We start from the raw sequence: 26865 nt of genomic DNA on the forward strand, positions 1-26865 counted from the left end.
CGATCCTTGTTTCTGGAATGCCTCCGATACGGCGGATAGCACCAGCCGTGCCAGAGAAAGGAAAAAAAGAAAAATCCCAAACAAAGCCTGCCTCTTCCCGTTGCACACCGTAACGCCGTCGATACCTTTTTAAGAATCCCCCCCCCAAGCTCGCATTACTTTCGCCTACCGTAGACGCTTTCAGAGAAACCTACCTACCTGTGCGCCGCGCCGGGGATCTGGGCATCTCGCAGAGTCGCCATGCACACAGGGACAAGAACAGGTCTGTGACGACGCCCCATGTCTCACCAGACCTTGGGGCCAAGGGGGGAGGCGGGGGACCACACGCGCATCGCATCACATCTCGCTCACCGAGCAAGCGAGTCGTTATTGCTCGGAGCACGGAGCGCTTTCCAACCCCAGACGATTCCATTGGGGGGAAACAAGGGCGACGCGCGCACCGGGGGAGCATTGGATGCGGTGACACGGCGGTGCTCGCTCCGTCGTGACCGTGCTTATTGATGGGACTGGGCCATGTCCCCCCCATGCCGCCGACGCACCACCATGTACTACGTGATGGGCCACGGACCAGGCTGCAAACAGCGTCACCTACGGAGTACGGAGTAGTAGATGGAATAATACGTGGCATAAGCCGTCGGGAACCAATGGTCTTTTTTTGGCTCGTTTCATGTCCATTGTTCCCCGACGCTGTGTCCATTGCTTCTAGCCGAATTCCTATTGTGATGCTTTTGTGTTGCCGCCTTTTCCCCTCTTCTTCACCATCTTCTTCTTCTTCTTCATCATCCCCGCGAGCTAATTTTACACAATGGGCGTGCCCCGGTATCCCCGGACTTTTTTTTCGCTACAAACTTGCACGGAGATAGTGCGTGGTAATACGGAGTACGGAGTACTGAAAGAACGATGCCACAGTGACACGGGACCACATCCCGTGCTCCGTAGTACGTACAACGCTGCACTCGATTAGAAATACATAACCGAGAGAAGGGAGTGTTTTGTGCACCTCATAGCTGTGTCACATGAACGGGGTGGAAGATTTGGGACATGGCCTTGTTACTACTCCGTACTACCAAGCAAAAGGAACCCATTTGCGGCTCTCATGGTATGCGACTCGGGTCTGGGTGGTCACTCGTCGTCTCCGTACGTCGCACAACGTATTACTGTATTATTGTAGTGTCATTCTTTGCTCAGCCTTTGCTCACCAGGTCAAGTGACCCGTAGCCAGCCACTGCCGGAAAGGCCGAAGGTCGGACCCCGAACCCACAATCCGCTTTAGAAGGTATGGAGCCCCTTCGCATGGCGTCGGCAGCTGCAAACCCCAAGGAAGGCCAGGGGCATTCGCAAACAGTCTCCCCGCAGTGCTTCCATTTGATGGCGACTCTGGGCAGCCAGCCGCCGATGATGATGATGATGGGCAGCGGGCAGCATAATATTGGGACCACAAGCCCAATTGCCGTCGGCTTCCGGCCTTCCCCACTGCGCGAGTGTGTACGCAGTAGTTCGTAGTACGCGACTAAAAAGGAGATGGGTAGGTTGGTGTGACTGCATGGCAGTGATGATGGATGCCAAGTTGGTGCGTGGATAAGCTTTGTGGTCAAGCAACTTGGCTACCGCGCTGCGACTGGGGTCACGATTGGGGCCGGCGCCGTTTCTGGTCTGTGGTGCGTGGTGCCTGCTATCTTTCGTCCCAAGCCCCGTCGCCGCCAGCGCTTGAATCTGGTCGGGATGCGTATGCGTGGCTAGTTGGAGATCCAAAGCGACGTCGGAGGCTCTCCACATACCCTATCGGTCTGCCGCGGGCTAAGCCTACGAGGTCCTGAACCCCCCCGTACGCAAGCCCAAACAACAGTCCAAGCTTGGCCGTGCGTCCAGCCGTTGATAGCGAGAACCTATCTGATCCATGCGGCCGAAAGTCGGCGCCAGTTAGCCACACGTCTCATTTGCATTTGTCTGGTACGTACCCGCCACTTGCAAAGGCGATAAGAAAGCCGACACTTGCCATGTCTCGTATGGCCGTTTGATCGGACAACCACTGCTCATCCAGTCTGAACAGCGCCTCTAGACTGACACCAGAGAAGAGACGGGCAAGAGGCTGGCTGACGGGACCGGAGTGGGATTGTGTAATTGAAATCGGATGGGAGGGGGGCGAGGTTGATCTTGGGAAAAAGGGTAAATGTGGGCTTAGACACACATGTCGGAGAGTTAAATCCGGTGAGGCTCATGGAGATGATGATGCCCGATGTGAAGACGTGATTGATAGTGAATGTGCGATTCCATCGAGATTCCACTTACGGCATAGGGAAAACGCGCCTGCTACGGTCAGCGTCGCCATTGTCGTCGAAAACATGTCGCTGCTGCCTCGATACCGGTCAACGGTGCTTTCCAGTCCCAGTGCTACAAAGCTCCAGAAGCTCGTCTTGGCCCCCATTCGGAAACCCTCACGGATGCCACCCTGCATTGCGTGATAGTTTTTGGATTTGTGATAGAGATACCAACCCGTCGTAGTGTCAGGCATCTTATGTGCGTGTTCTGCCCGGAAGCGGAGCTGAGCCATCTGGCCGCCCTGCATGGCACCAAGCGTGAAGCCAATCACCCCCGACGAGACCGTCCCAAGGAGAATGCGAGCCGGCGTTGAGATGGACAGCCTGGGGTATGGGTCAGATGGAAATGCATCGTGACCGTGAAACACGGAAGATGAGCGTGATGGCGTGGTTGTAGAGGTGGGCGCAATCACATCTGTGGAAGCTGGCAGATCCATGACGGAGCTCTGTGTCGCCTTCATTGCGTACACCATCAAGAAGAGACCGTTCCCTGGAGCAAGGATTGCGAAATCCCAAAAACGCTCTGGAGAGGCTTCTGTCGTGCGTCAGAGTGTTTGCCCCTTTCGTCACGTCCTTTATCAAGTCGCCTTGTCGATCTTGCGATAGTGGTTGGATTCAGTTGGCTTGTTTGCGACAGATGACGTGGACGATCTGGTTTTCGAACAAAGGGTGGATGATCAAGACTGCCGCGGGGTTGTACGAATACAGGTGTGAGTGGTTGAAAATCAGTCAAAATTCCAACAGTACAGGATACCGTTCTCGGACAACAGCGTCGTTAGGAAGCTACCTTTGAGTTGCCGTTTTTTTCTCTTCGTTTTTTTCAACGTTGTTAGCCTCAAGAGTGAAGGTCGAGGGTCCCTCACCGGAGCGGAGTTTCCGTGATGCCGTCCCTTGTGCGCCACACACGACTTTAGCCACAGCGGCCGCTGGGAAATCCAGTTACAAACTGTCACGTGATGGCGTAGCTGTTTTCTGAAGCTTCATCAAGTTGGTTGACCGTGAATCTAGAGCAACGGCCCGACTCGATGGCTGTTCCAGGTACACAAACAGCAACGCTCTTACGCAAACATGGCACGTCGTACTTGTATACAATTCGTGCCGCTCGCTATACTAACGTTTCCGACAGACTCCCGTGGATGACGGCCACATCTCGCTGCGCCTCAAGCACGGCATTCACACAATATTCATGTTCGCAGATGCACAGGCGCCCATGTCCGAAATCACCAAGGAGCTGCTTGAACTTCTGAGCGAACGATATCCAGAAGGCCTCACCACAGTTGTGTCGCCGCTCAAGACTATGGCAATCCCTGCAAATCCCAGACTGGCCTATGGAGTTCTCAACGTGCCCAACGACCCCTCCAGGGGATGGAAAAGAATCAAGACAGGCGAGGACGAAAGCAGCACCCCAACTGCATGTGGGTTAAAGAACAACAGCATCGTGGCATTCAGCTTTGTGTCGGGCCTCGAAGACGAGGATGTGTTGTTTGAGGTGGAATGGCCCAAGGACGACGACGAAATGTACGACCAAGCAGGGTGAATTACGCCATAGTTTTCATTACGAAATGGTCAACAAGGACCTGTATGGCATTGCAAAAGCCTGGTCTGACGAACTTTTTTTTTTTTTTGGGCTCCGATATAGGATGGAACCAGCTCAAGGCGCTTCGGCTATCAACGCAACAAACACAAATGGGGTCAATGGGTCGCAATTTCACATCTCGAGCCACACCCCACCACCAACCCCCGACCTGAATCTGCTAATCAAGAGAGGTGGAGGATGGAACGGCTCAAGTTTAATGCAAAGGAGAACAGACCTCTTGTTCGTGGGGGGATTCGGTTACAGCATTCATGCTGTGTGGGGTATGTATTATAGAAGAAAGTTTTCCTCTTGCAACGTCTGAATACCTTGGGCGCCTCTGCAGTTGGTCCTTGTGTCGGTAACTGTAAGTTTATCAGAAAGTGTGCAAGCATCCTATAGTCTTGGAGGAGGGATGTCTGAATTTCTCCTTGGATGCCAGGAGGTGCAACCTGTTGTACATGACAGGCCGCTCCAGCACTTGCGGCAGAGAAAGCTCCGTGGTGGGATGATTCCAGCTGGTTAAGAGCATAAAGAATTCCTTCTCTCTCTCGTGGCCCTTTTACGTTAAGCCACCGAACATGATGGACTGGGAAGTAGTCATGTCACCCATGTACATTTAGACTGGATCGGTTGACGTGAATGTCGTCTAGGGTAGCGCACAGAAATAATGGCACCCCAGATGCAAAGGAAAGCTTCACAAAACGAAAGTTACATTAGGGGCGGCCAGTCGAGGCACCAGGTGGGTGTAGGGCCTCGGTGTTGAAGAGACGGTTGTTGTTTTGTGGTGGCATACGAACACAACCACGGGTTCCTTTAGGCAGCGGACACGACGGGGTGTGGAATAGAGGACTTGGAATGTCCCAATCAAGGATGATAGGCTCGAGCTATGATTGCCTTTTTTCGAGTAGAAAAATCATGCGCTCTTGCTCCGTACTCGGAGTTTACCCTGCATTTATACCTTGTATCACATTCTCGCCCCCTCAGTCGAGACTTTGAGGGCCAAAAATGCATTTCCCGTGATAAACTCTGATGGAAGCACCCCGGTTATTAAGCTTTCATGGCACTTTGACAACCGTCACACCAACCTACCGGAGAAATAAATAAGGAATCCAGCGCGCATATTTCACAAATGTTGACTGGTCCGCTGGTGGTGTTGGCAGATAACCCCAGGCCGCCCGAATACATATGTACCTACTTAGGTAGTATTGACCTTTCAATGTTGTGTTTTTATAATGCTGTGCGACATCAAGTGATGTCTGGTGTCTTGGTCCACTGTTAGCCGCCGTGTGTTGTCATCATGTGCCAGCCAAGACATTTACCTGCCGTCTTGTCATGCTCGACCCAGCAACCACGCCGATGACGTGGATGCCATTGCCATTGTGAGCAAAGTCGAGCCTCCTCTGGCCGAGGGCGAAGAAAAGCTGCTTCGCCGCGGCCACGATGCGCGTGTGCGTTTGTGGAGTTGGGCTCATCCTGATGAGAATGGCAGATCGAGATGGCCGGGCCCAGATTGGCGACACGACCTGGGAGAAGTGGATCGAGCGGATGGCACCATGGTCATTCTTTTGAATTTCGCGAAGCCAATTCGGCTGTTGCGCAAAGCGACACTGCTCGAGACCCCCAGAAACGGCCATGTTTGTACGTGGGCCTCGCCGCTTCGACCGACCAGACTCTATGACGCGCCCATTATGGCGGCAATGGAGCATCCCGGGACAAGCTGTATAAATGCGGCCCCCCTCGGGACCATGCCGACTCTAACTCTGGCGGAAGGACGGCAAAGCACTGAATCCATTGCGAAAAATACACAATGAAGGACAAAAACGACGTGATCCACGAGTTCAACGACCTCGTCAACATGACGGCGGCGGAACTGGAAAAGTGGCTCAAGTCGGGTGATTCCCAGGCCGTGGGATGGCCCAAAGAAGATGACGGCGGCGGCGAGTCCGTCGGCCACGATAGCGGGCGGAAGATTGTCCAGATTCTCAAAGATAATCCACAAAAGAGCCCGGACAAGTACACCGATGACCAGATTGAGCACATGAGAAAGGTGGTTTCATACTGGTATGTTTTTTCCCCTCTTCTTCTTCTGTTCCCCCTTGGCCCATGTCGAGTCCTGCAACGCGATATTATTCCTGACAACTGACGCCTTTCGTGTTAGCAAGCGGCACCTAGCTCAGGAGAGCAAAAGCAACGACAACAAGTCTGCTGAGGAAGTAAAGAAGACAAAATCATATGCGTCCCTGAAGAACTGGGGCCACGACCCCCTCAAGGAGCGGGAGGGTGATGGCGATGAGGACGAGGACGAGGATCAGGATGAGGATGAGGATGAAGATGAGGATGAGGATGAAGACGAAGATGCGGGCCAAGACGATGAGCAAGACGTAGGCACGAAGCGGGGAACCAAGGACGACCAAGATGGGGAGAACAAGAGACAAAAGACGGACAAGGCGGCTTCCAAGAACCAAAAAAACGGCCACAGTGGTGCAGCGAAATCGGCAAACAAGCAGGATACGAAAGACGACGACGCGACCGAGCAAGGCTCACAGCCATCTTCCGACGAAGACGACGGCCAAGAAAGCAAAAAGAGCGACAAGAGCGACAAGAACGGGTCTTCTGGTAAAAAAGAGCCGAAAAAGGGCGACACGGTGAGTTGGGAATGGGGCCAAGGCCAGCCAGAAGGCACAGTCAAGCAAGTCAAGCACGAAAAGTAAGCACCAGACGTCCGCATGCCCAAATCGAGGCGATTTTCTAATACCAACCCGCGGCAGAGCTTCGGTGACGACCAAGAAGGGGAACACTGTCTCGCGCGACGGCACCGAAGAGGATCCCGCCGTGGTCATTGACGCGGGTTCCTCCAAGGCCGTCAAGCTCAACCATGAGCTGAATTAGCGCGTGTTTGCTATGGCCGTCTGGATATATGGCGTCAGCTATACGACATATGTTGGCGTTATGTATTTCCAAGAAACGACCGCGCTGGTAGAATGCCGGCACGGGCCTCATCACTGGAGTCAATTACACCGAGTTATAACTTGTCACACGGCCGTCGTCGGAAGTTGGAACAGATGGCAGCTCCGGAGTGGAATTCCGTCTCTGCGCAACCCTTTGGACGGTGCTTGCCCGAAACCAAGGCACTAATTTCATATTAATATGTTCGAATACGGGGACTGGTATTATCGGGGGTGCTTGATGAGCTGCACAGGTAGACATGCCGCTCACCTGCCATGGTACATGAGCGATTGTCAGGACTCAGGCTTGTCTGGCCACTCTCGGCTGAACGTGCCTACACTAAAAGCACAGAGATGATGACACTTGGACAAAATACCGCAGCAAGACGGCACGAGCACGGCCGTCTACGAAAATAGTAAAAATAGTGCGGAAATATGCATAATATTTTGATGAGAATCAGACGTGACAAAATAGTGACTACCTACCGAGCTAGCTATATCACTCGATTATGGCGCTGGGTCGTCGCAACACGAACAGGGGAAATAGTGTAGGGGTTATCACGTTTGCTTTGCATGTAGAAGGTCCGGGGTTCAAATCCCTGTTTCTCCATTGTGTTCTATTTTTTGTTCCCGCAGCCCATGTTTTGTTCTTTTTATTATTTACTAATTCTTTTTTTTTTTTTCAAAAAAATCTAAATAATGTGCGTGAAATCTCGGCCGTTCAAGTAAATCCGACCTCCAATGTCCCAGTCCAAACATCTGCAAACATCCGTGTCCCGCCATCTCTGCGAACGTCAAGAGTCTTATTTAAAACACTGGAAAAGCTCCAGTGGGCATAGGTAATTCAGGCTTCACCCCCTAGGTTGTCTGTCACTTATAGTTTGCACTGATAGCATCGCCGTTCCTCATGCAACAGGCGCCCGTGTACTTGTCGGAGCATTTGCATCACCTCCAAATGCATGTTTCTCGTAGGCGGCAGAGGGGTTCCTTTCATTACAAACGTGCCAAGTTTGGTCAATACTGTTTCTTACACATTGAAATGGGCAAATGCTCGAGCAGCACGCCGTGGACATGACACGAGTCCGCATACAAGGCCACGGCATATATGCACCGAGACTCGTAAGCGATTGACTCGAGTGTTGCCAGCATGTATTCCGTGACAAGTGTTTGGCCATATATACTGGATCTGCCGGCGGCCAATTGAGGCACCAGAACTGGAATGGGAGAAGCATCTGTTGGGACTTCGTCGAGGCGAGTCAGGTTGGATAGGTCGTATATATCCTCTACTGCAGTTCGCTGGCCTTGAAATCTCTTATCCCGCCCAAATACCAAATAGTCTTGGAGTCGTCTTTCGGATTGGTCAACATTTGTTGACTCTCGAAACGGAGAAAAATGAGGGCTCGAAGGGGGATGGTGGTGCCGCAACTGTCTTCAAGCCTTTCCCAAGAACTCGTATGCAACTCCATATCGGGGCAGAGAGCACACTCCTGCAGCGTCCGCAGAGACGAGAACCAATTTGCGGACTCGATTGGTTCTACCAGCTTGCCCGGGGTCGCCGAGCTCCGAGCAAGTCGTTTCGTCTTCATGAGCTCCATGGGCACCGAGGCCGCCGTGGCTGACCTTGAGCAACTTGTCCTTGGCCAGCTCTTTTCCGCCGGCAGATATAACAGCCCATAGTTTGAGGCTGATCTAATCCAAAGCTTTGAGCACGCCGACCCAGGAGTTGACATGGTTGATCCAGGCAATGCAGCCACTCGACCCCTTGAATATGGAGGCTTGCTTTGTAATTTCTTTGCGGCTCTGCAAACTACGGTCTTGGGGGATGCAAAACAAGTCCATCCATATGTAACGCCACCCTAACCGATGGAACTGCTCTGAGAGACTTTTGACGTCGAATATCTTTCATATCGCGCGGCCTGCAGATTTATGAGATAGACCCGCCACACATTCGGCTCCCAGCTCTGTGGGTGGAATTCCCGAGAAGAAGCAGAAATAGCTTCCCATGGTATATGGACTTGTCTGTCTGGATTCCCTTGGCAATGGATGCAAGCTCTTCAGCTGATAGCGTGTGCCGGCCCAAGGTAGGAACAAATCTTTGCCTCTCAATGTAGTTTCGCACCGCGTCTACAAGTTCCCTGCTGCTGCACCTGGCTGCCCATCAAAGTCGCAACAGGCGGTAGGAGTGTTGCTGCGTGGGCGACATGGCATTGCGGAAGTTCTCGTCGTTTTCCATCAGGTCCTTCACTTCCTCCCAGCCACCGAGAAGAGGCAAGAGAAGGGAACCAAGAACACGTCCATCCGGGCGTGGACGTCTGTCCACCACTTGACCTTTTCCCCGGCAACGACAAAAGACAAGGATTCCAATGTCTGACGGGCGGAATCCACGGACAGAGACCAATATGAGAAACCAAGGCATCGGCGGATTCCAAGTTGTAAAGGAACCAATTACACGGTGAGACAAGGTGAGCTGAATAATGCTAGCAAGGGCCTGCCTAGTTTAAAAAGGACCAGACTACTTTGTCTAGTGCAAATCATGAGCCCCTAAACCGCATACTACTTTCAACTTGCACACCTGCTATAGTGCGGCCCTGTGTACCTACGCAGGCTGTATAATACGCACATATGCAGGAGTTGCTTCGTCGTTTAGGCAAACCTAACGGGGAAGTCAATGGCATACACAATCGTCACAAGCAGATACAGCACGTTTACAAGGAGTCTGGTACAAATGTAGCCAGAATACAGAGGCTAAATATATTCGTCCACCCGACAAATATACACTGCAACATAAAGCGTGATAACCAGGTACCTGACCTGGTTTAAACAAGTTTGCCTCCCACTGCACACGGCACAGCAGAATGCATCTACTACAAGGGCATCTCTTCAATATGCGCCAAGTCTAAGAATAAGACGATCCAAAACAAATTTACCAGGTAGCAAACGCTCAAACATCCCCTCCAGACTTGGGGCGTCTTCGGAAGCCCACCATCTGGACCATTTCTGTCCAGAAGCCAACCGGCGGCTCGGTGAAGGAGTTCTCATAGGCCTCAATTTCAGGTCGCTGCCAGACCAGGTCGACCTCCTTGGGCGGGATGTAGCGCGTCTTCTTGAGCAGCTTCCATCCGACAAAGAGCAGCACGGCCAGGATCTGCATAGAGTAGCTCTGGAAGAAAACCTCGACGTCCCACTTGGGCCGGAAGGCATAGTACCCGTACGTGAGCACGACGAGACCCTGCACAGCCAGGGCGATGTAGGCGCAGTAGGGCTGGAAGTAGGCGTAGTAGGGCCGCTCTGCTTTTCTGTTGACGCCCTGGACTTGGCACGCCCTGTGGTAGTTGATGAAGGTGATGGACATGATGAGGTAGGTGATGAGGCCGCCGCCCGTGACGATGCTGATGAGCCAGGTCAGGACCTTGGCCGAGCCATTGGAGACCTGGAGGAAGGACAGAAACGGGAAGCACATGACGACGCAGAAGCACCAGATGGGGACGCCGCTCTTATTGCAGTAGCGCAGGAACCTGGGCGCGCGGCCCTCGAGGGCCAGCGAGTACAGCGCCCGCGTGGCGGCATACGTGTACGTGTTGCCGGCGGAGAAGATGGAGGTGAGGATCAAAAAGTTGACAATGTGCGGCAGCACCTTGACGCCCAGCGACTCCATGGCAATGACGTAGGGAGAAGCGGCCGCGCTGCCGGCCGAGCCGGTCCCGAACCAGATTTCGACGAGCGTCGGGTCGTTGTAGGCGCAGACGATCCCGACAGCCAGGGCGCCGAGGACAAAAAAGATGCAGAATCGGTAGTAGACGGTCTTGAAGGCGGCCTTGATGTAGATGCTGGGGCGCTGGGCCTCTGCCGACACCATGGAGATGTACTCGGGGCCGACGACGCAAAACGAGGCGCTCCAGAGACAGGCGAGGAAGCCCTCGAACCGACCCAGGTCGCCGTTGCTGAGATATGTGGCAAAGGCTCCTGGGTTGGAGAAGTGCCGAAATCCATATGCGTCGTGCTGGGGGTTGCCGCCGCACATGGTGACAAAGGTGAATGCGAACAAGATGAAGATGAGGATGAGCTTTCCACCAGAGAGCCAGAATTCAGCCTCGCCGTAGAAGCGGACGGCAAGGACGTTGAGGAGGCTACAAGGAAACAAGTCAGCAAAACAGAATCTCGTCAAAAAAAAAAAAATTAAAAAAAATAAATCTGCTGGAAATCAACATGGTGGCCCGTACCCGTAGCATATAATTACAGCAGCGCAAACGCCGGCTGTTGGACCAGGATGCGTGACATTGGCGTTCCAGAAAGAAATGACAAAGGTCAGAGCCGTAATCTCGAACGGAATAAGCAAGGCCTCGTAGAGGAAGAAGTTCCAGCCGGCCAGGAAGCCAAGAGCATCATCGACCCAGTACCCAGCCAGCCGGACAAAGCCGCCGGCCACGGGCATGTAGGTGCTCATTTCAGCAATGCAGTTGTTCACGAGGGACAGCACGATCGAGTACAAGGTGTACGCGATCAGGAGACTGGCAGGGCCGCCCTTGGCGAGGCCGCCGCCGATGCTGATGAAGAGGGCGGTTCCAATGGAGCCACCGGCGGCAATAAGCTGGATCTGGCGGTTCTGAAGCCGCCGCTGGAGATGGCCCATATCCGCGTCTTCCACATGCTGCGAGCTGGCGCCGTCGGCCGAGTCGACCTTGGCCTGCTTCTCTTGGCCGTCTCCGAGATGCATGGTTGCTGAGTCTTGAGGGGGTAAAGGAGGCAAGGAATCGAAGCCAAGTGCTTGCTGATGGAGAGACAAGACTGCCACGAAGAAGAGCGAGAAGGACAGTCACGCAAGGCTGCTGCGATATTAAATAACAGAGCATCGACTGCATGATGGCTCGCACTCTCCCCCTCCCCCTCTCCCTCCCCGCGCATCTCAACATGTATGGATGTACAGTTCCGGCGGCCAGATGGTGGTCGAAAGGCCTTGCCCATGTAAGCCCATCTCAGCTGTTCGGTGGAGCCGGTGGGACAGAATCTTGGGAGTTGTCTGGGGGTGGCAACAGCCGAAACCATTGTCAACTCGACCTGTCAATATGCTGCACCAATCCGTCATCTGTCCATGGCCCTCAGCAGCCCACGTCGCCACACACACCGGCCACCGCTTTGGGTTTAGGCCTTTTGGACGTTGGCTCGCGGGGACGTTTGAAAACCATTAGCCTGGACGCCACATGAGGCATGGGCAGTTGGCCAGATTGGGGCCATGGGTGAAGTGGCGATGGTGTTGCGAGTGGCAGTTGCATCGTCTGCCCTTGATCCAATCTTCAACGACACGGCGTATCCGCATCCAGAGACAATGAGGCGCTGGCGGATGGAAATGAATGTTCATGATGGAAGCCGCATTCGAAGGACTCGCGAGTCGCGTGGGTGCGTTGCGGAAAGTCTGCCATTGGGCCCCGCGCTTCTCCCCAGACTGCCACCGTGCTGGTGGCTTTGTTGATCTCTCGTGGCTTGTGGGATGACAGGTTTCCTAGTGTCTCGGGACATGTTGCGCCGCAATTTCCCTCATCACACGGCGCAGACGCGGCAAATCAAAATGCTGTACCACCCAGCCATGTTTCCCATGCCCAAAGCCAACGAGGTGCGGCTCGGTATCATGGAGGAGAAAGTTCGGTTTCTGTCGACCTTTTTGCGTGGAATTAGTTTCTAGAACGCACCAAGTTCGGTCATGTCCGTGACAAGTGGTTCAAGGAGATTTCAATGTTGGCTTGGATCGGGAACGGGCATCGGGTAGTTGGGACGCGGGCGCGGGCGCAGGACAGGAGGAGATGAGAGATGTTCGGTGAGAATGAAGCAGGAGGGGCTCCGTTGTACGGAGTACGACATGGTACTTGCATCGTGATGAAACAGCCCTTCCTGATGTCCTGGCTGATTGGCGAGATGGGCTGTCCGAGCAGAGCAGAGCAGAGCGACTCGAGTCGATTCAACGTTTCCGGCCGCCGATTCACGAGGCCCAACCGTAGTGTGACTTGCATATGCTGCTACAGAACACTCCACAAGCACTTGAGGTCGAGACTGTTGGTTCGGTTGGCGTGCTGCACCGCGCGATATTTATATCTTCTCCTCTGTGACTGTGAGTCTTGGACTGTTGGGTACGGAACCCGCAAAAGCAATCATGACGAGAAAGTGGAGCCGAGATTGCGAGCGATTGCGCTTCACCATCAAAGCACGCGACTTTGCCTCAGCCGCACCATGACTGGACATCGAGAAACCACTCCATCGTCGACTCGGGACATTCTCTCTCACCACTGAACGCCACTGCCGCCATGCGGACGTCTCTCTGCTCACATTTGCTGCTGCTTCTGGGCAGCAGCTTCATCGCCGTCGCCTCCGCATCTCGAGACACACCCCGAGACTCGCAAGTCCGCCTCACGGGTCCAATTCGTCATCACCAAGTCGACCCCGTTATTCTCGATGCATTAAAGAAGCATTCCGATCCTGTCGATGCCCTCGTCTCGCTGCACCCCGAGGCAGCTGATCAGCTTGCCCAGCCTCGCTTGCTCCGCGTATCTGGTGAGCCGACGGCCAGATGGATGACCGAAGGCGACAAGTTGCGCCTCAAGCGCAAGGGCCACAAGTTTGTTGACATTACCGACCACGAGGACTTTTACAAACAGAATGTAAACGCCTTGGCTGGAGAGGCTCGTAAGTTTTCAAATCACTGCAGCGCAGACCAATTGGGTGGGCATGTCACTCACGACTTTTTGTAGATTTGCCCAATCTCTCACATCAGCACATTGTAAAGCCTCTCCTCCCCCAAGTCTCGACAAAGAGGATGCGCCATGTGCTGGAACACATGACTAGCTACTACACCAGATACTTTGGTAGTGTGACGGGCGAAGAGAGCGCCCAATGGCTTCATGATCACATCGCTGAGGTATGATATGCCTGTTTCCCAACAGGGACTGAAGTTGAAAACGTACTGACGCCTGCGCGTAGATTATCAAGGAATCCCCATTCCACACCCACATCTCTCTCGAGGTTTTCACGCATTCTTTCCCTCAGCCATCCATCATTGCTCGTTTCGAGCCCAAAGTGCGAAACTTCTCGCTGCCGCTGACCATCCTTGGCGCACACCAAGACTCCATGAACTACCTGTTCCCTCTCCTGCCCGCGCCTGGTGCCGATGATGACTGCTCGGGGACTGTGAGCATACTAGAGGCTTTCCGCGTGCTGGCAACCAGCGGCTTCATCCCCATCAATGGACCCGTCGAGTTTCACTGGTACGCCGCTGAGGAGGGCGGTCTTTTGGGCAGTCAAGCTATCGCGCGATACAAGAAGGAGTCGGGCGCTCGCATCGGCGCCATGATGGAATTTGTGAGTATTTGCGTGCTCGGATGTACAGTTCGACAGACGACTTTTTCTCTAACGCACGGAAACTAGGACATGACAGCCTTTGTTGCCAAAAATGCTACCGAATCCATTGGCTTCATTGAGACGGAAGCGGATGCTCCTCTGACCAAGTGGGCAGCCGACTTGGCCAGCGAATATGTCTCGATTCCAGCCAAGGTGTATAAGCTCCCAAGGTGAGCCCAGCTTCCCATCTTTGAGGCCCTCCAGCCCCAGCGACCCCAAGGCTGATGATCAAAAACAGCGGCGCGGGCTCCGACTACATGTCTTTTACGAAGCTCGGCTATCCGTCCGCTTTTGCCTCGGAGGGTAACCCGTCGGCTGGTGCATTTCCTGGCGAATTCGACCCTTATGTCCACACCGCCAAAGACACCATGGATGTTGATGACGACACGGGCATCTTCTCGCTCGAGGTAAGTGTATGCGAAGTTGTTGATGCGGTTCTCATGCTTACTTGTCACAGCACATGGCGCGATTTTCAGAGCTGGCCATTGCGTTCGTTGTCGAGCAGGCAGGCTGGGACAACAAATGGAGGTGAAAATAGACTGTATATATGCACTTCATTTCATGGCTTGGACGAAATCCATCGTCGACGGAAGTGAAAATTCGTAGACATGACAGATAGATAATCTACCATTCTTGACATTTACCAGCTCGTTCCTCCCCCCACCACAAGATAGATACATTGGCATACAATACCCTTCCTGACGATAGCATCTTTCCATCAAATGGCCCAAGGAACCCTGTGTTTCCTGTGCTTCCTGTGCTTCCGACTACGCAGCCTAGACCTGCTGCTTGTGAACCTCGGCCTTGGCACCGTGCTTTTGCTCGCTGGCCTTGTCGGAAACGGCGTCCTTTGCGGCGGAAGCTCTAGGGAACAGTTGGCAACTCTTCGTGCAATACAAAAGGGGGGCTATTTACCGCTCGCCGAGAGTTGCGTCAGAGTCCTTGGCAATGTCCTTGTTGACCTCCTTCGAAGTGCCGGTAGTGGCCTTCTTGGCCTGCTCAGAGACGTAGTTGGCGCCTTGCTTGAGTGATTCCATGATTTGTCTGTTTTTGAAATTATATGCTTGTGAGATTGGGTTGATTTGCAGAAACGGCAGTGAGACGAGCGGCCGCGGGCTTATTTAAAGCAAGGTACAACGTAGGGAAAACATCAAATGGATTTAAGTGGCATGACGTTGTGAGAAAGCTTAACGTTGGCGGCGACGTGGGCCGGCGGATTTGCTCCGGTGGCGAAGCGGTTGCGAAATGATGACGCCGGCGGATTTCGGTGCTGTCATTATGATGCTGCCATTTTTGGTGGGCTGCGCCTTTTGAGTTTGCGCGACCTGTTGAAAGACATGTGCGATTTGCGGCGTTGGACGATGGACATATTTTGTTTGGCTGGGATGTTGATGGTTTGCTGGGGCTGGTGGGAAGAATGGGCGTCGCGTCAAAGTTTGTGTCAATGTTTCATTTTGACGGGCATGGCACCGAGTTGGCCTGATGTGTTGCGTGGGCGTGCCTCTACTCCATTTGTCAACGGGTGAAATACAGGGCATCTATAACCAAGAGGTATATGCGGTTCAGCTATAACGGGCACTAGTGGAATTCCCTTTTGTTTGTGTGGTCAAACGGTGATGCCATTCTTGTACAGAGAAATGATAGGCTTCCTTTTGCGTCCGAATTTCCTAATTGTTGATACAGGACGTTCTAGCTAAAGAACCTATTGTTGCTGGGCTTGGTCTATTGAATGCAGCGTACAAATCATGGGGCGAATGGCAGGACGTGTGCAAACCGACTAGGCCGGCATAACGCTGCCACAATATTTGTTACGGAAATGGCCCAACAACTTGGACGTCCAACAAAGGGGCCTCACCGACAAAGGACCCAGAGGTTACACAGACTGAACACATGACCAGCCAGGAGTCTTGGGCAGAGACGATTTTTTCATGTATGTATGCTGGTCACTGATTCCTCCCTTCCTCTTGGAAAACCAAGCATCTTTGTCACCCGTCGAGATTATCTTGAATTTGAGTCTTTTGCTCCAAGCATTGTACATCGAACTCTTGTCACAATATTCTTCCAGCATACTCGCCCCCTTTTCTTGGCATTTTGCCAGAGCGTACAACTTGCGTTCCCACCTATAGGCTCATTATTGTAACTGGTCATATTCTTTCTCTGCTTGTCAAAGGGCCTTTTATGATTAATAGACAGGGGCCATGAAGTTACTCTTTCATCACCCGCCTTTATAGTAGTCTGACCAGGGCCAACGGGGCACATGTCCCAAATTGTCATGACTATGGTTGTGCTCTTTTCATGGTATTCCGATGGACAAATTCGCCCAACACTTTATTGCTCATGTGGTACACTAGACACTTTTGCCTCAAAGAGCATCTATCCGCGGGAAAGTTTCACACACTCGAGGCATCAGAGCACACATGGAGCATGAAATGAGTCAAATACACTAGCAAATACAATCCATGCCGGACAAACAGAAAGGATCTGCGTCCCCTCCACTACAACACGAGGGCATCGACTCTCTGCTGCGAGCCGCCCGCGGTTCCCAAGAAACACCCGTCCCAACACGAACTGGCTGGTAGTAATATCTGAAGCCAAGAACCGACGAAACCGCCCCAATGATGAACCCGGACATGATGTCCAGCCCATGATGCTGAAAGTCGTACCAACGCGTCGCACAGATGTATATCGCCGCGCCTAGAGACACCGTGTCGTGACCTTTGTAAGGGAGACTGATGTCGGGATTGTGCAGGCTGAAGGGCCGTTTGTTGGGTGGGAATCTGCCTGCGATGAATCCCGCCACGGCGAGACCGATGAGGATGGCCCAGTCGACCGTGTAGGAGAAGACGGTGCCGGAGGATGGCATGGTGGGAATGGCGGGCGGATGGTGAGCGTAAAACAATGCCGAGAGTAAGGTTAGTGACCTGGAGTAGGAAAGGGTAAAACGAGGGGGAAGGCGACAAGGCGCCTGAAATAATACGCATATATGCACATTATCGACAAAGCGGCGGTTGTTGAAAGAGGTCCTTTTGCCCTTGTTTGCAGGGAAGAATGGAATATCGCACAGGCACGGCATGTGAAAATACAAAGGTAGAAGCAACAAACGGAGCAGACAAACACAGACATTCATCAAATTCAAAGGCACCTGCAGCGTGATATTGTGAAATTAGTATAATCGCAGATAGGCGTCGCTACCGATATGATGCCAATGTATTTAAGCAGACGCCAGCCACGAGCTCAGAAAGCGTAAATACACGGCGCCAGAACGTCGAGTTGATTATCTACGTGTTGCTTTTCATACGTGCGCGATATTCATGAGCCAACAGGTTTGATGGCAAGGAGTTGCCGCCTAGCCCTCGGCACAGCATTTTGCGGAAGGAGGGAGGTTGCAAGCTCCAAGGACATTTTCCGGACCAAGGTGTATCACATGCGCATTGATGGTCCCAAGACGTCATTTATGGCTTGTACAAAGATCAGGACAACTTTTCTTGGAGAGACGGCGAGGCTAGGTAGCGGACCTCGTGTTGGGCCAACTTTACGACACCACGGCCGCCCATGAAGTAGGTGATCAGTCAAGTCTGGTGCAATGGTTGGCAATTCTTGGCAACGAATACCATGCAAGGCCTTTTAAGATTCAAGCGCACGTCACCGCGGTTGTGCGGCTGCTACGGGCCGTCCAGTAGAAAGGGAGGTTATTTCCGTTGCTAGACTCCGTGTCGAGCCAAAGCGTCCAATATTAACATGACCACGGACCAACATCAAGACATGGAGGCCCTTTCAGACCATGCAAGTGTCCGGTTACCAGCTGACGTCTCCCCTCGCTTCTGATCGTGTTAATTGGGCGTGTGTATGTATCCCCGCCTGTCAGTCGTCTAGGCTTGCGCAATGTAAGTTTCACGTTCGAGGGAATGGGAAGTCCAAGGCAACCGTCAGGCTAGGTCCTGAGGGCCTGAGCTTGATCTCATGGTGCTTCTTGTCACCGTTGTTGGCCCAACAACCTTTGTTGGTAGCCTCGACGGTGTCTTTGAAGTCAATTGAGCCTGCGACCAACCAGCCTCATTGTCTCCCCGAGTTGACGGGCGGCTACAATGCTCCGTATGTAGAGAAATTAGTCTCATGTCCCCATGCAAGTGCTTCCCTTCGAGTGCTTTCTAGCTTCAGAATCTTTCCATCCGTGGCGGGTTTTGAGTTTGCAAATAAGCAATGCTAATTCTCATCGCCATCCGTTACTCCGTACTCCGTCCTTGAATGCTGGGCATCCAACAAGAACAAAGCCTGAGCTTTGCGGTTGGGTGATTCCTGGTGGCTGCTGGACCGTGTCGATGCATGTTGGTTGTTTGCAGGCTGTACGCTCAGAGCCATGCCGCTCACATCCCGCATACATACGGAGTACCTGTCAATATGATGTCTCACTTGGGGGCGCAGCTGTTGCACTGCTGTTATCGGACTCGACCACGCTGAGAGATGATTGGGAAAAAGGCATGCGGCAATATTGAGACGACTGTTGAAACCACTGTCTTTCAACCAATGCCGTGGCGACTGTGATGACTGCACCCGCAATCTTCCCATTGTTGAACTAGGCTGTGCAGATCGGAAGCTTTGAGAAAAGGCAAATATCTCAAGACACTACACCTATTACGTACTATGTCATACAACACGTTCTAGGGCATGGCGATGTAAAAGAAGTCTTCTATTCTAAACAAGGGCAGTGGTGATGTTGCGTCTATAGACCAGTCTGGAGAGCAAGCAAGTGGTGTAAGAACATCGATGCCATCTAACCGTGTCAAGGAGGTAGGTTGATGACCCTGTAGTTGCGGGGATACCATATTGTCACACCGTAGGTTCGTCTCGCTCTCGGAATCGTTTCTCGGCTTCTTCTTGGTGTTACCGCACTCAATCTCCGGCTTTCGCTTCCTTACTATCAGCGAGTCTAAACCTTCTAGAGTGGTACTCGGAAGCCAAAAAAGATTTTGGTGATAGCCAAGTAGAATCTTGGCGGTTTGATTTGCCCCATACTCTCTGGCAGCCTTGGACAGCCCTGCCTCGGACAATTGCTTAATGTATTGTTGCTTGCCAGATCCGAAAAGGCCATTTGACCCGAATCTGCCCAGTTATTAGCACAGACAGGCAATTTATACCGAGTGACGCAGACGTGGACCAACAAAAAAAGAAGGGAAAGGAAAAGAGAGAAGAGCAAAGCCAGCACCTGGGGATCGTACATGGAGTCATCAATGCTGCAGACAAATAGGGGTCCGTAGATGCCAGGGCTATCGAAGGAAGCAGCGTGCAAAGTATCGCCAGCGGCGCAGACACTGGGACTAGGGGGAGGACTCTGCATGTTATGGGATTCGATTTCATGTAGTCGGCTGCAAAATAGAACCCAGTCACGGCCACGTCGAACCAGGCCGGCGTACTTTTTCCTGTCCTCGGAGGGCGCTTGAAGGCCGATTGCAATGAGGAAGTCGGCCATTTGCTTAGCGGAGATTCTTTCCCGCGCCCTGGGAACGATGCGTAAGAAGAGCTCGTGGGCAGAAACGGCAACAAATCTTTGTAGAACGCGTAGTTCCGTGGTCTGGGAATCCAGCTGAACGGCACTGGGAGGAATAGCTGTGCCCGGCGTGGCTTGTCCTTATGGATATACGTGGATGGTGTCTCCCAGAACGACTCGGGGTTTTGGCGCCAGTGTTGAAAATGACTTGAAAGGTCTTCGAGGTCCTTGGATGGTGAAGTGACCGTCGTCCTGTACACGCGGAGTTTGGGAGGCAAACCATATACTACATGAAGCTGTTGGTATATCTGGCGTAGCCAGTCAGGGTTTCCGCCTTGACCGAAGGGTTCATCGGGCGGAAGTGTCTTGGTAGTTTGCGCAACGGCTCCGTTTGTCAGAACTAGGGACATGGTGTGATAAGTGAGAATATGGACGAAAAAGATGAGAGCGATGATGGCCGGTCACAACATAGCCAGTCTGACATCCAGTCAGCAATGCACAAGGACTGGTATAACCACGATCACGGGCAGCCAAATACTGCTTTTGCAGGCAAGTGCAGCAAATTACATTGGCTGTGCTTGTTATATGAAACCAAAGAGCGGATTTAGAACAAAGAGAAGGTCTTAATTTGGTGTATGGGAATGGTCTTTGATAAGTCATGGCCGGATTGAGAAGCCTTTAGCGACGCAATACCATCTCGCGACTGGGTGTTGATCATTCATAAAAAGGGGTGGTGAGAACTCAAGAACTTGTCACAGACTCGGACGACCTATTCTTTCATATAGCAACCCAAGGGGCCCAAAGCACACGCACACATACACCGCACATTCCATCCTTCTTCCAAAAGCCAAAACGGACCAGCATGAGCTCTTCACGATATCCAGGAGATGCGAGAAAGAGGAAGGACAAGGACAAGGAAAAGGAACAGGAAAGGGACGGCAAAGTGAACAAACGCACGCATGTATTTCACACTACAGAAGGCGAGGGAACTCCTGAAGAACCAACTGTAGGCACACATATTTCCCATACCATGTAACCCTCCCCCCAGAAAGGTCATTAACTTGGAAGTATGTTTAGGTCCACTGGATCACGCAACGTTCAAAAAAGAACGGTCCGGCCTATGAAGAGATTGTTAAGAGCATAGCTTCAAAAACTAAAACTGGAGTTTGGCATATCAGGCATGTTGGCTTAACAGCACATTTTATAGGAAAGAAATATAGGCTAATTAAAATATAAAGGGCAACAGCGCATGCCACAACATCGCTTGGCGGTGCTCAAGTGAACGATGATGTACATTTCACAATTTTCACGGATTATAAGCCAGGAAACGCCTCGGGCCATTATGACTTCGCGGGTCATGTCTATGTGGTAATGGATGACGATTATCCCGAGTATCCCGTACGTCTGCTTCATCCTAGCGAATTCGAATTGAGGCGAGCGCCTGAGGAGATAGCATCTGCTATTCTATGGGATCAAAAGACGAAAGAAAGCTCTCTCTATAACATGGACGACGAATACTACGAGTATTTCTGTGGGGGCGAGGAGCAAGAGGAGGAGACAGAATACCACGAGGAAGAAACATCAGGATATAGCCAGCAGTACGGCTCCGAACATGGTCCAGAGGGGCAGGCTGCGACTTATTCGGCAGCAACTGCCGCCGCTGGAGATTCGCCTGCAGATCCTCAAGACAAGAAGAGAAGAAAGAGGAGTAAGAGTAAGAGAAGGCCCAAGGGAAAGGAAACAGAACGCGGCGAGTAATGTAGGGCATCGTGTGTAGTTACTCATGTCAAGTCGGTCATGTATGCTTTTCATGAATGAGTCAAAGAGTCTGGAAGCAGAGAGTTATGGTCCTAAACAACAACTGCAATGCGCAACTAGAGACGTGGAATTACTTGGGCAGTTGCGACAAGCCCGGGTCATAGTTATTGACACCTAGATTGAGAATGAAATTATGCAACTTTTATCCCATCGCCGTCGACAGACTTGGTCCCCGAACTGGAAACTATCTATAGGGCCAAATAGACCATGTATTTATGGCTTAACATGGGATGATTACAGTTTTTTTCCACAACACAGCCGCATCCACTGTCGCAAATCTGCCAACGTAGATTGATCCTCGTTGACAGTATCTCTTCGCTGCTGGTCGACCCAAGCCTTTGCTATTGCTGAGAGTGTCACACAAGCATTGTCACTGGCAAAATTGCAGGACGAGCAGGCACAGGTGCCAGGATGTCCTGTGAACTGGCCGCTGGGTAACGAGAGACGTCAATAGCATCTTGGTAAGGCAGGCAGTAGTTTACTCTATGTGCCGAGTCCCAAGCAATAATTCACTGTGCTTGCAGGGAAGGAGCACAAAGAAACTTGGCCAGACTCACGTGATTGGAGCCTTGGTCTGTGAGCCTGTGACGGTCAACTGGTATTTAAACTTGACAGCACAAAAATCGCCAGCCTTGATGCAACTTGCCGCCTCACTGCACTTTTCAGATCGCACCTGGCACTCATCACTACAGCGCAGCTCCCACTTCGAAGCCCAAATGCCTCCGCAGGTTGGCGAACGCCCAAAGCCTGTTGTGGGTTCACCAATAAGACGGTATCCCCAACATCCCTCGCGACTATGGAAACGGCTATATTATGAGGGGTGGCAAGACGATCATTTTCTCTTCGAGAAACTTGTTTACTATCAACCGAACGGCCTTCACCCCATCGATCTTGGCGACGAGCTGCACGACCACCGATTCCGCGTCATTCATAAGCTAGGCTATGGGGGATCATCAACTGTATGGCTCTGCCGTGACCAAAGTAAAGACAGACCAGTCTACGTGGCAGTCAAGATCTTCCACGCGGGGTTCGCGGAAACCGAGTGCCGCGAACTACTCATGTTCAAAGTTAAAGACGAAGGCATTGATCATCAGGAACATTACCTATGTCTCCCCAAGGAGCGATTTATTAGCGAAAGCCCCAACGGAACGCATCTCTGCCTAGTCTTCCCAGTACTCGGGCCTACAGTGGACAAGGCCGCCTCAATCTTTGAAGAAGAGCAAAATAGTAGTAGTATTCTTCGCACAGTATCTCGCAGCATCATTGAAGCTTTGGCTATTCTACACCGTCGGGGCATCTGCCATGCAGGTATGTTCTGTGGGTATGCTCCCATTGCTGTCCAGTTTATTGACTCTTGGCCAGATTTCCGCCCGGCAAATATTCTTCTAGGGCTGCAGAGCCTCGACGGCCTGCCGGAAGAACAAGTACTTGCTCAACTTGGCGAGCCAGAGGAAGAAATCATCCAGATCCGAGAGGATTCTCTGCCGACTCCAGACATTCCGTACGCGCCCAAGTACCTCGTTTACCCTGTTGACTTTCACGATACCAGCCCATCGTTTATCCTGCCGCGGGCCGTGGTTATCGACTTTGGTCAGGCTGTCGAAGCCGCGGCGGAGAAGGCACCGCCCGGCATACCGGCCAACTACGCAGCACCAGAGGTGATTCTGCAAGGTGGTGGCGGCCAAGAAATGGATCTATGGTCTCTGGCTTGTACCCTGTACGAAGTCCGAGTCGGTAAACAGTTATTCGATGTACCTCAGCTGATTGGAGTCGATAAGGAAGACTACGAAGAGGAGATTTCCACTGTCTTGGGGAAGCCCGGACATGGTAGGTCTGACCGGGACATGGCACGCGAGATCGGCAAGAGGGCTTTTGGCGATGACATGACGCTGGAAAAGGAGCAGTGGGCGGAGATGCTGGTGGGCTTGCTGAGGTACGAGCCGGATGAAAGGTTCAAGGCGCAGGACCTGCTGAGCAACGCATGGTTTGGGCTTGACTCCTAACAAAGCTGAGGAAAGTGTCGGTTGTCGTGTAACATTGAATATGATTTTCCAAGACTCAGGTACGCGTGCACCCCGTCCTTACCGCTGCTGAGGTTCACATGACGATGGCTGGCAACTCGACGTTGGTCCTTGGACGTTAGACCGACACAGCAATGAGGAAAAGGGCCATCTTGACAGAACGCAAAGGCAAAGTGTTCACATTGACTTTATTCTGCTCAGATTTTAGTCAGCATGGGCTGGATCATCGGGTAGATCCAAGTATTACCCCTTTGGAATTTAGAGTTTGAGTAAAAACAGGGTTCATCCGATGCTAGTCCCGATCGTCGTGACCTCAAGGCTGCTGCGGATAAGAATGTAAGTGTCTTGGATTATTTGCTACTGGCCGCAACTGCCTCTTTCTTGCTTTGTTTCCGGCTCTCTCGATACTGCAGAGTCAGTCAGTTTGTTGAGCTAGGGAAGCAGTACTTTGTTTGAAAGCACGTAACGACATGGCTGTCGGGCGCAAGAACAGCATGGCAGAGTGAAATGGTCAATTTCAATACCATAAGTCCATGACGCTTCATGTCATCATGTGTTATAGCAGAATGGCGAATACTCGGTGGTGGGAAAATATATCCTGCCTGACTTTAAAATGGCCCGGGGCCAAGGAGTACTAGATCTTCCATGTCTTCAAGGAGCCCATCGATTCATGCATCGATTCGCGCCGAAGCTCCGAGGCCACAGCTTCGTGAATCGTCAACACTCCCTAGTCCGGAATGGGCGGATACAACGTCGCGCAACCCATTTGGATGAGGACGGCTGAATCATGAATATGGCATCTAAGAAGGCACTTTTGCTGAATCAACAAAGAGTTTTCACTTGGTACAGGTCCTCAATTGACTCTGCGCATTATCCATATCCGCTCGGTATGTCGCCCGAATCCGCATGATGCCCAGTTTTGCTCATTTTATGGACAATGGGTAGCTTTATTACAGGGTTGTTCCCAGTCGCTTTCCTCTGACAAGGTGCACGGGGAAATGTTTATCGCTGTTGGTGGCACTTTTGAACTGGACCATGCGTCACTTTAATCCTAGTGACGTGGAATCTGAAACGTAGGTGGGATTAATTCTCCGAGCCACGTTCGCAACGATTCATGAAGTTGCCATGATTACCCTGGTGGGATCTTGCGTTCTGGTGGTAACTTGCCAAGCATCGCACCGCCTGTTGCCTTTATCAAGAAACGACGGGATATCATTATAATTTCAGTTAATCAGACGATCACTGGCGATTGGGTTCAACAAGACTAATATACTGAGTGTTTCTGGAGAACTTGAGAGACGTGCAGACAACACCTGGTATAACGCGAGACATGCGTCAAAGTGTTTAATAGTTGTCTAAAGCTCATGGATCGCTGACCATGGCACTCGGCCTACTGTTCACCATAGCTAGTGACTGTTCGACCACGTAGTATCGTGGTATAGAACCTTGTAGAAGCACCCGTTAGCCGCTGTCTGCGACAAAAAATGAAATCCTCAAGCCATGACATGCATGTGTAATAAACCATCAGTTGAATCAAGGGCCCAAATGAGGCGATGAAATTGTCAAAAATAAGGAAATTAGCAAGGAGCATTAATCAAGCGGCAGTGATTCGAAAAGAAGAAAGAAAAGGAATCTTCACCTGATTCCGAGTCACGGTAGCTTCGTTGCGCTTGTTTCACTGTTTCATCCGCTGGCAACGTTGCATGCAAAACAACTCTCTTGCCACTGCGCCAGGGTATTCCACTCGAATTTTATACGCATAGAAATATACAGATGCATGAGCGCGACTACGTATACGGTGGAGGCATTTGTGGAAATAATGCGCAACGATAGTACCAATTTGCCAGACGAGGCACACACGAGTGCGCGCACACTCATATATATATATATGCCTCGACGTTGACAATAACTTCGTGGATACAACACATCATCTCATCATTTCTCACACAGCCTTTTCACGGTCAAACTTTCCACTGCAAACACCGTCTTTTACAATATGAAGAGCTCTCTTATCTTTGGGCTAATCAGCACGGCGGCTGCCGCTGCCCTTCCCGCTCCCGCAGATGGCTGCGAGTCTGACTCTGTCCCTGCCGTTGAACAGACAAAGCCTGTGGGAGAGAACAATGGGAAGCTGCCTTGGCTGAAGCCGGGTCAGTATGCCAGCCTTTGCGGCTCGAGCAAGTTCACCGACGAGGACTGCGGCACCGACATGTACTGCAAAGCCTTCGACGACATCAAGAACGTGACCGACCGCAAGTTTACTTCTTCCAAGCAGTGCTTCGCAGCTCACGAGCCCGAGCCTTTGCCTTGGCGCGAGCCAGGTCAGTTCGCCAGCCTTTGCGGTTCGAGCAAGTTCACCGACGAGGACTGCGGCACCGACATGTACTGCAGAGCCTTTGACGACATCAAGAACGTCACCGACCGCAAGTTCACTTCTTCCAAGCAGTGCTTTGCTGCTCACGAGCCCAACCCGAACCCGAAGCTGCCTTGGAAAGAGCCGGGTCAGTTTGCCAGCCTTTGCGGCTCGAGCAAGTACACCGATGACGATTGCGGCACGGAAACGTACTGCAAAGCCTTTGACGACATTAAGAATGTCACCGACCGCAAGTTTAACTCTTCCAAGCAGTGCTTCGATGCTCATGACCCGAAGCCCAAGGCCTAAACGACGACGAGCAGATGTCCTTGGTATTTGACTAAATCAGGTGCCTGGCCATCGCGCTCCATACTATGATATACTATGGGCTATTAGTGTATCTTGGGAATGCCTCCGTCTTCCAGGAAACAGAGGGGCGCAGGACCGGTTCCTTGTTGGGAGTACCCGTGGTAACCAGGGCAGAAAGATGCGGTTATCAGCGCGTCGTTTGATCATGTATCATGTTTTGTATTCTTCTGTATTTAGACTTTTAAGCTAGACGCGCGGTACGATTGTCGCCGAGAAGAAAGAAAGAAAATAGACGTACCTTTTGTTTGATAATTCATGATATTCTTCCTTCCGCACGATCGCTCAGGTAGTGTGAATAGTAGTATATCGACAGTTGTTTCGGAAGGCCACTTTAACCAAGCTACTTGTCATGCCTGTTTCACGACTGCTTTCATTCCCCATGACACATCTAGACAAGGTCGATTCAGCCAGTGACTCGGTCGTGCTCAATGACGCTACTTGCCAACATCGCGCTATGACGCGCCAATCTGGACAAGCATTTGACGTGGCCTTTTGGCCTTTTCCGTGAGGCTTCAATAGTCTGTGACGGCACAATGCCAACGGCAACCACCTGTACACGAACGGCGGCGACTCCTTTTCTTGCGAGTTTTGCCTCAT

The 26865-nt window shown here is 51.9% G+C and overlaps 13 protein-coding genes and 1 non-coding gene across 14 annotated transcripts; 7 read left to right on the forward strand and 7 right to left on the reverse strand.

Annotated features, from left to right (window-relative positions):
* Positions 1 to 2215: 2215 nt before the first annotated feature.
* G6M90_00g029080 (uncharacterized protein) lies at positions 2216 to 2779 on the reverse strand (the record flags this gene model as incomplete). The annotated part of the gene is made up of 1 exon (XM_014685773.1): positions 2216 to 2779. One exon carries the CDS (start codon positions 2777 to 2779, stop codon positions 2216 to 2218), a length of 564 nt encoding a protein of 187 aa, XP_014541259.1.
* A 607-nt stretch (positions 2780 to 3386) lies between these two features.
* On the forward strand, positions 3387 to 3855 carry G6M90_00g029090 (uncharacterized protein; the record flags this gene model as incomplete). Its single annotated transcript, XM_066130022.1, has 2 exons — positions 3387 to 3389; positions 3445 to 3855. The coding sequence occupies 2 exons, from the start codon at positions 3387 to 3389 to the stop codon at positions 3853 to 3855; spliced, it is 414 nt and encodes a 137-aa protein (XP_065985796.1).
* A 1284-nt stretch (positions 3856 to 5139) lies between these two features.
* Positions 5140 to 5528, reverse strand: G6M90_00g029100 (uncharacterized protein; the record flags this gene model as incomplete). The annotated part of the gene is made up of 2 exons (XM_014685771.2): positions 5140 to 5157; positions 5214 to 5528. 2 exons carry the CDS (start codon positions 5526 to 5528, stop codon positions 5140 to 5142), a joined length of 333 nt encoding a protein of 110 aa, XP_014541257.2.
* A 173-nt stretch (positions 5529 to 5701) lies between these two features.
* Positions 5702 to 6783, forward strand: G6M90_00g029110 (uncharacterized protein; the record flags this gene model as incomplete). The annotated part of the gene is made up of 3 exons (XM_014685770.1): positions 5702 to 5955; positions 6053 to 6601; positions 6663 to 6783. 3 exons carry the CDS (start codon positions 5702 to 5704, stop codon positions 6781 to 6783), a joined length of 924 nt encoding a protein of 307 aa, XP_014541256.1.
* Positions 6784 to 7376: 593 nt separating this feature from the next.
* G6M90_tRNA00000022 lies at positions 7377 to 7449 on the forward strand. Its single transcript has one exon. It is a non-coding gene; the product is annotated as a tRNA-Ala (tRNA).
* A 673-nt stretch (positions 7450 to 8122) lies between these two features.
* Positions 8123 to 8434, reverse strand: G6M90_00g029120 (uncharacterized protein; the record flags this gene model as incomplete). The annotated part of the gene is made up of 1 exon (XM_014685769.2): positions 8123 to 8434. The coding sequence occupies one exon, from the start codon at positions 8432 to 8434 to the stop codon at positions 8123 to 8125; it is 312 nt and encodes a 103-aa protein (XP_014541255.2).
* Positions 8435 to 9780: 1346 nt separating this feature from the next.
* Positions 9781 to 11553, reverse strand: AGP2_2 (General amino acid permease AGP2; the record flags this gene model as incomplete). The annotated part of the gene is made up of 2 exons (XM_014685768.1): positions 9781 to 10966; positions 11060 to 11553. The coding sequence occupies 2 exons, from the start codon at positions 11551 to 11553 to the stop codon at positions 9781 to 9783; spliced, it is 1680 nt and encodes a 559-aa protein (XP_014541254.1).
* A 1579-nt stretch (positions 11554 to 13132) lies between these two features.
* LAP1_1 (Leucine aminopeptidase 1) lies at positions 13133 to 14754 on the forward strand (the record flags this gene model as incomplete). The annotated part of the gene is made up of 6 exons (XM_014685767.1): positions 13133 to 13511; positions 13577 to 13743; positions 13806 to 14183; positions 14250 to 14392; positions 14461 to 14629; positions 14680 to 14754. 6 exons carry the CDS (start codon positions 13133 to 13135, stop codon positions 14752 to 14754), a joined length of 1311 nt encoding a protein of 436 aa, XP_014541253.1.
* Positions 14755 to 14998: 244 nt separating this feature from the next.
* Positions 14999 to 15259, reverse strand: grg-1_0 (Glucose-repressible protein; the record flags this gene model as incomplete). The annotated part of the gene is made up of 2 exons (XM_066130023.1): positions 14999 to 15086; positions 15138 to 15259. The coding sequence occupies 2 exons, from the start codon at positions 15257 to 15259 to the stop codon at positions 14999 to 15001; spliced, it is 210 nt and encodes a 69-aa protein (XP_065985808.1).
* Positions 15260 to 16665: 1406 nt separating this feature from the next.
* On the reverse strand, positions 16666 to 17085 carry G6M90_00g029160 (uncharacterized protein; the record flags this gene model as incomplete). Its single annotated transcript, XM_066130024.1, has 1 exon — positions 16666 to 17085. One exon carries the CDS (start codon positions 17083 to 17085, stop codon positions 16666 to 16668), a length of 420 nt encoding a protein of 139 aa, XP_065986069.1.
* A 1795-nt stretch (positions 17086 to 18880) lies between these two features.
* G6M90_00g029170 (uncharacterized protein) lies at positions 18881 to 20117 on the reverse strand (the record flags this gene model as incomplete). Its single annotated transcript, XM_014685766.1, has 3 exons — positions 18881 to 19322; positions 19439 to 19813; positions 19861 to 20117. The coding sequence occupies 3 exons, from the start codon at positions 20115 to 20117 to the stop codon at positions 18881 to 18883; spliced, it is 1074 nt and encodes a 357-aa protein (XP_014541252.1).
* Positions 20118 to 20569: 452 nt separating this feature from the next.
* Positions 20570 to 21465, forward strand: G6M90_00g029180 (uncharacterized protein; the record flags this gene model as incomplete). The annotated part of the gene is made up of 3 exons (XM_014685765.2): positions 20570 to 20713; positions 20785 to 20885; positions 20946 to 21465. The coding sequence occupies 3 exons, from the start codon at positions 20570 to 20572 to the stop codon at positions 21463 to 21465; spliced, it is 765 nt and encodes a 254-aa protein (XP_014541251.2).
* A 776-nt stretch (positions 21466 to 22241) lies between these two features.
* On the forward strand, positions 22242 to 23528 carry dsk1_0 (Protein kinase dsk1; the record flags this gene model as incomplete). Its single annotated transcript, XM_014685764.1, has 2 exons — positions 22242 to 22833; positions 22888 to 23528. 2 exons carry the CDS (start codon positions 22242 to 22244, stop codon positions 23526 to 23528), a joined length of 1233 nt encoding a protein of 410 aa, XP_014541250.1.
* Positions 23529 to 25542: 2014 nt separating this feature from the next.
* On the forward strand, positions 25543 to 26208 carry G6M90_00g029200 (uncharacterized protein; the record flags this gene model as incomplete). The annotated part of the gene is made up of 1 exon (XM_014685763.1): positions 25543 to 26208. The coding sequence occupies one exon, from the start codon at positions 25543 to 25545 to the stop codon at positions 26206 to 26208; it is 666 nt and encodes a 221-aa protein (XP_014541249.1).
* Positions 26209 to 26865: the final 657 nt, after the last annotated feature.

Source organism: Metarhizium brunneum, chromosome 1 (assembly GCF_013426205.1).
Source record: "Metarhizium brunneum chromosome 1, complete sequence".
NCBI lineage: Eukaryota > Fungi > Ascomycota > Sordariomycetes > Hypocreales > Clavicipitaceae > Metarhizium > Metarhizium brunneum.